The 10,518-nt window shown below is 52.1% G+C and overlaps 1 protein-coding gene across 1 annotated transcript in view; it reads right to left on the minus strand.

The window, feature by feature from the left end:
* Mkp3 (Mitogen-activated protein kinase phosphatase 3) overlaps positions 1–8,048 on the minus strand; it is an 82,057-nt gene extending 74,009 nt beyond the window's left edge. The window contains exon 1 of the mRNA XM_037415016.2: positions 7,446–8,048. Within this exon, the coding sequence (XP_037270913.1) occupies positions 7,446–7,839 (394 nt within the window). The 5' untranslated portion in view covers positions 7,840–8,048. The remainder of the gene's footprint in view (positions 1–7,445) is intronic.
* Between the last annotated feature and the right edge of the window lie 2,470 nt (positions 8,049–10,518).

Here is a 10,518-nt window from a genome sequence, read left to right on the forward strand (position 1 = left end):
CAGCATGAGAATTGCAGCTTGGTCTGTTAGGTGCAGTAATTAACGTAATAAAGCTCCCAACCTTGGTAAATAATATTTTGCGCTCTAACGTCCATTTGTTGAAGTCATCTAGCTGCAAGAACGTCAAGGCGGCAGATCAAACGTTTTATTGTATCGCTATTATAAAGTGTACTGCGGAAAAAGGAAAAAAAAAACGGGGGAGGGGGAATTCCCGGTAAATCGCAGGCAGGGTGAGCTAGAGGTCACAGCATTGAATGTGCGAATTCAGAGAAACACAATCGCCGTTTCCACCAGCTGTCCTCAAACGCAGCAACGTTGTGTCGTCCCATCCCTATATACAACAGCGTCGTAAACTGGGAACGCGATGCGTTTCTTTTTTGTCCGCCAACGACATGGAGACACTTTCGGTTCGACACTTGCGGCCATTCAAGTGACGCATGTTCCATATCTGCCGGATGAAGACATTGGCGGGAGAGAGATTGGTGTTATAGGCACATGTGCGAATAAGAAGGGGCGCCAACGTCCTCGCCTTCCTTTTGTGATCATGCTCGTTTTAATAAAGTGTCGCCACCAGTTTAACACACACACAAACGGCAACTGAAATATGTCAGTGAACCACCCGGACCGTCTTCGAAGAAGCGCGGCAACCGGGGTAATGGATCATTCATTACTGCTGAAAAAGTTATTCCCATTAAAGAGAGAGCACTCGGAGCCAACCAAAGGCACGTGTTCTACATTTCAACGGGCCAGAAACGAAAGCGAGGACGTCGCGCTCAGGTCATCGCAGCCAGTGCGCTACAGCGTCACGGGTTTCGACGGCATCCATTTTGGACCTATGGACGGGAAATATGCGACCCAAAAAACAGAGGGCAGTAACAAAATTTTACTTTCGCCATATCGGCCTGAATATCTCGAAACGCTCGCGAACCGGCGTCTAATTACCAGTTACGTGCAACACTTGACCAGTGTGAATTAGTTTGCCAGTCTTTTATACCTAATTAACTTATGGCGATTTATAAGCTAAAACCACCACATCATTATGAGGCACGCAGTTGTGGAAGACTCGGACTAATTTCGACAATTGGCACTAAATTTCAGCGCACGGATGTTCTGCGGGTTGATTTCTCGTCGAAGTGCGGATACCGTGAGCAGGATTTGAACCCGCATTTTCGAGATGAGCCCCTTGTGTGCCACCAGCGCAATATATGTACCCACACCATTGGTGCGAATATGTATAGAGAACGGGCGTGGGCTAATGGTTTATATCAAGCAGCCGTTACACGATCGGCTTCTCGCTGATAGCCGAGGTTCGACGGAGTGCACGCCATTATTCACACACCGGCAGCCAAGGCACGCTAAAACGTCGGGTCAAGTGCTGTCGTCGCCCCAGCTGACATCATCGGTTCACACTCGAGGCACGGCCCTCTTCGCAGCAAGGAGCTTTCTCTTCGACACACACCGTTCAGCTCCCCGCGTGCGTAGTAAACAGCGCAACGAAAACACGCTGCGCTTTTTCTTCGTCGCCACAAATAGCCAGGTTTACTCGGGGGGCTGACCGCAAAAACTGTGCGGCATATTTATATCTCCTGGGCTGAACGGAAACACAGGCTACAAGCAAAACGGGAGGAGCATATAAGCGATGACGACAGGATGCAGTCGTTTGCGACAAGCACCTGCAGACCATTTAGGGCGTCTTAGCAGTGTCCGTAGCATACTGTAACGTGTACGCCACGGTATTAGAGTTCCGTGTGCAACGTACCGCCATTCGAACGGTAAGGATTCGAACGTCGCTCGATTTAAGTGGCGAGATGATTCTACACCGGCCATGAGCGAGTACAGTGGTTAATGCGGGTCTGGCGGATTAAAATAGGAGCGTGTCAGTCCAAGGGAACATTATTCATTACTTACCGTAGATCGAACCCGCTACAGTAAGAGACCGCAACGTTACACAGCCGGACAGACTGCAGTATCGGTGTTACACGGAATACTCCTAATTGCGATCGGCCATGCTCGGGATCGAATGAATTGATAGCGATTGGCTACTTCACGTAAGGTGCGTAGCACCGGCGTCACACGGTACTTTAAATCGCGATGACATGCTGGTCACAGCTGCACGGTAAAACTTAATTCAGATCGAATTTCGCACAGCAATAATAATAATAATTAGGGTTTCATGTCCCACCACCACGATATGATTATGAGGGGCGCCGTAGTGGAGGGCTCCCGAAATTTCGACCGCCTGGGGTTCTTCAATATGCCCTGACAAAACATAGTACACGAGACTTTAGCCCTGCATCGAAATACGACCGCCACGGTGGGGATCGATCCAGCGACCTTCGGGTGGGCAGTAACAGCGCGGTCTCTTTCTTTAACCTAGGAGGACTGGCGCAGACGTGAGCCACATCGCGAATGGCCACGGTATGAGGGAGCCAAGAACTGCGGCGAGCCCAATCCGACTATACATCGCAATCTGCAGCGCACCGGGTGACACCAGTGAAAATTCCTGTTCAGCGTATACAGATCCTTGTTCCACGCAGAAATGCCAACAGTTTCGTCTTCATTCCGCAGCTCACCGCACCATTGACTCCGCAACGAGCAAGATGACCTGCACGCGCTCTGCCATGACGCAAAGGAGAGTTATTCACCACCAGCTGAGCGAGACACGTGCACGCGACATAGAAGAAGCGAAGGCATAACGGCGCCCCGAAATGACTCCCGCGCAGTCTAAATAAAAACACGAACCCGCACTCGCTAGCCGTGGGAAAAGGGGACTCGAGGAACGGTGCCCGCCTTTAGGCCCATGCGGTTCGTGACAGAAGGAAAGAAAAATAGAAGGCTGGGAATCGAAGGAACGGGAACACGATGGGGTTGAGCGAGATTGCCTTCCTTTTAAGGGAGACCAGGCCGGGTTTTCTTTCTTTTTTTTTGTTTTTAAGTGCAATGAGGCGGCATTTCACGCAGATGCGCCGATTGTACCTCGCTTCGATCGCCTAATTTGTGACAGCACGACTGTATACGCGGTTCATTACAGACATGCACGCTGACGCACCGCTCTTATTTTGTAGCGTTATTACCGTGTTGGTGAAGCTTTCCTGACAGTTCACTTAAAAGGCGTCCAGTAACGAAACATCGACGAACGGTGATTTTAATTTCTTGTCCTCCCTAGTGCACCTGTTATATGTAAAATGGAACAAAGAAAAAGGAGAGTACCCTATTTCCACGAAAGGAAAATAAAGAACTCGCATTTCGAAGAAAGCCATATAAGTAAGCTGCGCGAAGTCTATGCTATAACATTGTTTGTTACCCCACTTCAGTACGTGATCGGTACACGCAACATCTCTCTGATCTGAACCTACGTCCGGTACAGTGAACCATGGCCTCCGAGAGTGATAATAATCTCGTAGGCCATGCTTTGACGAGTCTGCAGTTGGTTGTATCCGTGACCTATAAATAGTTGTAACGTCGAGCCTGGGTATATATCGGTATTATAGCTAATCACTGCCCTAGTAGCTGGCAGATCACGTGCTTGCTTTACGCTCCGCCCCCTTCACTTCCACGATTCGAGAACGGCAAAAGAGCGGTGATGTCATGACCTAGCGTATTGACTCGTGTACAAGTACTCTCGGAAACGGTTAGCACTGGCCACCAACCAGCGCCGACCTGGCTAGATTTCGATACACAAATGTTAACGCTGGCTTCCGATGGGTCCATGCCATCACGTGTTCATAGTTATGAACGGCACAAAAACACACGGTACTCATCGAAATGTCAGTGCCATCAAGTGTTACCATTGCTTGACAATACGACGACTAGAGTTGGTTGATGTAGACTAATATCCACAACCACACAATGTCTAGGACCAGCATCAATCCAATTTTGGCATCGGATACAGAGATCAGCGACGTCACTGAAACCGCCGTGTTGGGGCACCAGAATGGTGGACGCGAAGTCACATTAATGTCATCAAAGCATCACATGCAGGCTTTCTCGTTGTTCACGCGCACAGGCGGTCCTGCCACGTCGTTATGAGAATGACACAGTTTAACAGCGACAAGACTTTCATCAAAGCCGCCATTTGGAGTACCAGTATACTTTGTTCAGAAGCTGCCTCCCCAGCGTCAGGTGCGAGCTACCTACACGTACGTAAGAACCCCATTTTTCTCGTAACTAACGTAAGACCTATTCCATGTTTGCAAACTGCGGCAGGCGCCGTCAACATACTGAGGCCCTTATAGCGACGTCGCGGCGCGCTGGCTCCGCCCAGCCCAAAGCTCGACCCCGCCCTATAGGGTCAAGTGACAACTGACACGTGATCATAATCGTGGGTACACACGGGAGGCTGTTCCCTGACGTGCTGTGCTCGAAGGCAGCATAGCAGCTGCCATGCCAGTTGTCACGTGATCATAAGAGGGTGGCGGCGAGCTTTGGGCTGAACGGAGCCCCCGCCACCACATGACTGAACGCGCCTCAGTATGTCGACGGCATAGAGTTTCCTAAAATTAATCAGAGGGGACTCTGGCACTGCGATCATTCAGCGACCATGAGAATGATGGGCAGTACATGGATTTGCCTAGTCTTCATACTCGCGGGCCGCGAATCGCACTTGTGGCGTCGTTTATTGCTGCGTTTCGGTTTTCTTTAGAAGGAAACAACGAACTTTTCAGCTTCTTGTACCCATACGAAAAGGTAAGCCTAAAAGAATATGGTGGTGAAGCGCAACCTCTGAACATTTGCTGACATTTGTTTCGTGAAAGAACAGCTCCAAGCCACACGAACACACGCGGAGCCAGAACTGCGAAGATTAGGCAAATCCGTGTACTACCCAACATTCCCATGCTCGCTGCAGCGTCGTGCGTTGCAGCTCCCACGGACTCTAGCGCCAGAGTTCCCTCTAGTGTATATTTAGGAAACTCTGTGGTCTACGGCGCCTGCCGCTGTTTGCAAACGTGGGATGGTCAAATGAAAGGCGAATTTCGGTGCGTCGGCCCGGTCTTGCAAAGTGCGCACGGAACAAGGAGGAGGCCCTCGCATCGGGGCAGCTAAAAAAACCGGCGCCACCGGCACGGCGGGGCAGAGGAGAGAACGTTCACCCCGATCCTGCAAAGGGAAGGAACTGGCTGCTGCTTGAATGAGCCCGGCTCCGGAGGAACAGCCTCGAAACAAAACCACGTAACAAGCCTCCTCTCAAGGCCCTGCGCTTTCTTCAGCGCATGGACGCAGAAAAGCGGCGCCCGACTCCGAGGTAGTCAGGGGCTCCGACGTAGTTAACGCGGGAATACGCGTTTATAAAACGGCACGTGCGCTTTTCCTTTTACACGCGAGAAGGTAATACTGGGCATGCGTATCAATAACCTACCGGCGAATGGTGTACCCGTGCCGGAAGCAGAAATATTTTTTGGCTGGGGCGGGTGGACAACAGCGCGGGTGAGTTAACCTTTATAACGTTTTCTTCCTTTTTCTTTTTTATGCATGCGCTCGTAGCATGCAAATATGTATACGCATAGAAAACTGAATAATTTCGAGGGATGGGGTCGAGTAGCCCCACGCCTTTTCCCGACTACGCCAATGCCGTAGTACTACTTCCGCCAAATTGTGCTCTTCCTTGAAGTATTATTGCCGAACTTCTTGGACGCAGCTTCTGAAAGGGACTGGGACTCCACGGAGACGGCTTGGATAAGGAACAAGTTGCAGAAACGGTCCTGTGCGTGAATAATGAAATACAATTCGTGCGCTTTAACTGATAGTTATACCAATAATGAAATAACCTGCATGTGAGGCTGTGAGAACATCAATGCGACATCGGAAACGTCACATTCCCCTCACACCGACGTCCCTACAAGCGCCTTAGCATGTCGACGGCGCCTACCACAGTTTACAAACATGGCATAGGTCCATGTACACATCGTCACGCACCGCCAGCCGCACAACCAAACGCATCACAGAAGAACTACGCTCACGTGAATGCACACGCACACACATACAGTAAGCTCTTTCCATTGGTAGTAATAGAGAAAAGTCACTCGCGTGTTTACAAAGGAACATTGCCTCCGAGATTGCCCAGCTCAAGCAGGCAACGAGACGCTGCATCTCGGAGGCAAAGGTACAAGCGCGAAAACCAGACTCACGCTTATACTTTCCGCAGTTCCACACTCGTAAAACGACCACTCGAAAATAGGTATCCAAACACCGAGAAACATATACACAATAACGCAGCAGTTCTGTTAGCCTTTCGCCGGCTCGATATGTGACCAGTTATGCTCAGGCTGTCTGCACTAAATTGCGAATCCCGTCGGAAATGCGACAACAGGCGTCAACCGACTTCTGACGCACACGAGCGCGGACCGAACCGGCGTGCTTAAAAGAACCATGCGACTTTGTCCACAGCGAACACCTGCATAATTGAGTCTTCTACGAAATGTTTTCTTGTGCAGTGGTATATCCACGCAGGGGTTACATTAAGTCACTTCGGCTCGCAATAACTACAGTTCACGGTACACAACGCTAACTCAGTGTTTATACAGCCCGCGACATACAACGCTGCCTGAATGATATATATGTACTACTGACATCGGTCAGTCCACGTACAAACGCACGCAAGCATAAACCTTCTACACGAAGACTTCTGACTAGCATAACGTTCCCCGCAGGTAGAAATGATGTTTCAGCGACCGAGCGACGATGCTTCTTTCACGCGACGAGTGAGTAGGCTGGCTGTTCAAAGGGAAGGGGAGACTCGATTGCGCTGGACAAGGACGCGCAGTCTCGTCCAAGGCCGACCGGCGATTTCATTAATGGAAGCAACAGAGCGGCCCGACGGCGCGTAGGAGTCCGATTCAAGCGCACAGGTGAGACGGGCGCGCCTCCGACATCAGCGCTTGTTTGGGGCGTCGCCCTGGGCTGAAGCCGTCTGCGGAAGGCGTGTACTCGACGCCGCCAGGGCGAATGTGAATACGCGATTCAATCTCAAGAGTGGACAAACGAATCGTACGCGGCTTCCACTTGCGCTCGTTTCCGCAGCTGAATGCCGTTTTAAATCCGTGCAAAACAGCATACTCAAGGAAGTCTGAAGCAAGTGAAAGCGAAGCACTCCCGTGCTGGCAGTCCATATCGAGTGCGAAACACACGGGCAACCTGAGTTGAAATCTTTCAAGCTTCGTTAGATTGCTCTGCACCTCATATATCGGCACTTTGGCCGAAGCGATGACGCTCATTCATGCGGGAGTACTGATGGAGAATCAATGAAACCACTGGAATGCGACAGCAGCAGCAGCGGTCGGGGCTTCACCGCATGTGCATCGCCGGGCACAGCGTCGGCCGACTCGTGCACACACACACACACACACACACACACACACACACACACACACACACACGCACACACACACACACACACACGCACACACACACACACAGGCGTTACGGCGACTGTTGGGAATCGCGCTCACCTTGCAGGCAGGACACCTGACAGCCATCTTGGCGAAGCCTCTGCACTAGCACTCCGGTGACCTGCGCGTCAGCGTAGCTGCCGTCCGCGTCGTAAAGCACGATAGGCAGTTGGCGGTAGCACGTCTCGAAGGCGTCTCGCTGCCGGGAGTCCCTGAGCACGCTCGAGACGCACAACTTGCCGTTGGACAGTCGTCGTAGCACGAGGTGCGACGCCGGAAGGCTGACGCCCAGCGCGCCGCGCAACCGGCACCGCGCGAACTGCTCGGGCGGCCGGCAGTCAAGCAGGAGCAGCTCGGGCGCCGCAGGCTCGCGAACCCTCGCCGCGACCCAGTCGGGCCCTACGGTCGGGCACGAGCCGCTCATCACGCTCGTCGACAGCTCGCGGGAAGGCATGATGCCGGCAGAGGACGCATGGGCCGGCACTTAATCGTGGAAGTAGGACGCACCACCGACGACACAGCGATGAACCAGGTTTAGCGGCGCGGAGCGCCGCACACGCACACACACACACACACGCGCGCGCGGCAGCAGAGGAACAACGCACGGTACTCAGCGCCCCACCGCCATTGCTGCGGGCACTGGTGTTTCTCCGAGGAGCGCCGGATGCAAGCATCCAGTGAGGGCAACCATGGCTTCTGGTGACGACACGGCTGTGCTGACCAATCAGACGCGAGCGCGCGCAAGGAGAGCCGCTCGCGTTTTGTCGAAGCGGGCAACGTCACGACTGCGGAAGCGCGGAAACGAAAACAAAAAGAAAAGCGGACGACAGTAGAGACGTGGGGCTCCGCCCACTTCCCCCACACAGAAATCCAAAATGGCGCGTGCGGCACGCGCGTAGGTGGTGCGCTGGCGAAGGGCGCGGTAGCGCGGTCTCCGTGCCGTGCTCGCTGCCCACGCGTTTTCTCTCCGACCGCGCTCGTGTGGCGGCTAGGCACGGCTTTTTCGCGTGAGTTCTTCCCTTCTGCTTCTCCGACCATTCGTTGGGCGGCTTCGACCTTCCTCTCGTGTTTTTTTTTTTATTTATTTATACGACGCTGTTTTTTTTTTCGCACCCACCACCTTGATTGTCCAGCGAACGAGGACATTCGTGCGGAGGCGTGCGGCGCATGGCCGCCGTGAGGCGGCGCTGCCAATCAATGGAGTGACGCCGCGTGAACAGCATTTTTTTCTTGTTTTTCCTGAATGAACGCGCGTACGCGAGGAGAAACCATTCAAGGTACACGTTCGCTCGCTAAGGAGGAGGGGAGAGGCTTCGTCACACATTGGGAGCGCGTTTCGGACACACGCTCTGACTGGGCTGCCTCGACCCCGAATGGGACGAACGGCCCGAGAACAAGAGGTCGTAGAACGCCGTTCTGGCGCCGCACAGTTCGTGTCGACCGAACGTTGCGCTAAGGGCAGCGCAGTCGTTACGAGCCGCGCAGCGCCGGCCTCATTCCGCTGCTACCTTGAAAGGACGAAATAAAAGTCTCCCATTCAGTCGAGCGCGGCCACCCGCGCGCGTCCGTTTCATTTTCCTGCACGGAGTCAGAATGGAGTTGCGACGTACGCGCCTCGCCGTGAGTGACCGCGTCTCGTAGTACTACTACTACGTCGAGGAAAACGGGCGAGGGTGTAGGGGGAGGAAAATGGCACGCGCAGAAGCGACTTCGTCCGCAGGTCGTTCGGTGTCCGTTGACGTGAGACGCGGTTTCCTTCGATGTATGATCCGCATGCACGGGCGCGACGCTCTTTGAGTGGCCACGACGTCGACGTGCAATGCCGGGAACGGCCGGCCAGACCGTGTGAACCGGAAGTGACATGAAAGGCCGGCGATATGCTTGTGCTTCGAGAAGGCCCTCCGTCGAGGCGTGTACACGTGACTTCCGGCTTAACGTACGCGGCTCCTTGTGCGCGTTCTGCATCGTTAATCCGTGCTTCCTCTGGACGCACTGTAGCACCGTCTCATTTCTCGCACTCCCCCGAGGAACCCGACTTGAGGAAAAAGCCACCGACGCGGCATCCGTTCCGTGGGAGACGGAAGCTAATTGTTTCCGCCACTTGAAACGCGCCGTCGCATTTCGACCGTTGCGACGGCTCTTGCGGGGGGTGGGCGTGGAACAGCCGGTGACGCGCCTGGCTTATTTTTGGGTGTCACCAACCGTCATATTTGCTGCACTTTTCAGTTCGTTCACTCCAGAAATCTGGCTGTTTGTTTATTCGGACGTTGTGCGCAGTTTTGTTTTCGCGAGCAACGAACTTGTGGAGATGGGTGCATTTAGCTCTTTCTGGCCCGCGCACCAACTCTGATCTCGACAGGCAGCCGTTGCTGAAGCTTCTTATAATGGTCACCTCCCCTTCTGGAGTGTCGTACAGGTGAAGGTTTGTAAATAGTGTCCGCAGCATCGCGGAGAATAAGCATCTGCTAACGAATCTTGTAGACACTTCCAATTTTCCGGCCTTTGGCTGCCGAGCCCCATTTGTGAAAAACGACATAGGTATACCGGCGTTTTTGTCAGTTGAAGTGTTCTAAAAATTACCGATAATATTCGACTAAAAAATGACTGCTTCTTGGAAAAGGCACCCAAAAAAAGAGTACCGGTAGGGACATGACATAGCACAAACACGAAAAAAAGGATTTTTTTATCATTAATCTATAGCCTGAAGAACTATGATGAACCGTAGTGGTACAACCTAAAATAGTAGATACTCGTACCCATATAAACTGACATCGATTGCGTTATCTACAATGGTTTAAATTATCACAATAGTTTGCTTAATACCAGTTATACACCGATTGTGCACACTAAAAGGAAAGATTATGAGAAATTCCTTCATCTTTGTTTCTACAAGACACACTAGGATTGTGTCTTCTACGATTGGCTTAAAGTAAGCATTGAGTTTTTTGTGTACAAGCTATAGGCAAAACGAATATGATTAAAAAACTGCACATGCAAGCGTGTCAGAACCATAGAGCATGCAATGAAGCGTGAAATAATCATTACACTCTTATAGGCACTCTGTTTCGCAATAAATCCTGGAAAGAGAATAACGTTTTACAAGAATAGCATTACTATTAACTCAGCACATTTT

The sequence above is a fragment of the Rhipicephalus microplus genome, chromosome 9 (genome assembly GCF_043290135.1).
Source record: "Rhipicephalus microplus isolate Deutch F79 chromosome 9, USDA_Rmic, whole genome shotgun sequence".
Lineage (NCBI taxonomy): Eukaryota > Metazoa > Arthropoda > Arachnida > Ixodida > Ixodidae > Rhipicephalus > Rhipicephalus microplus.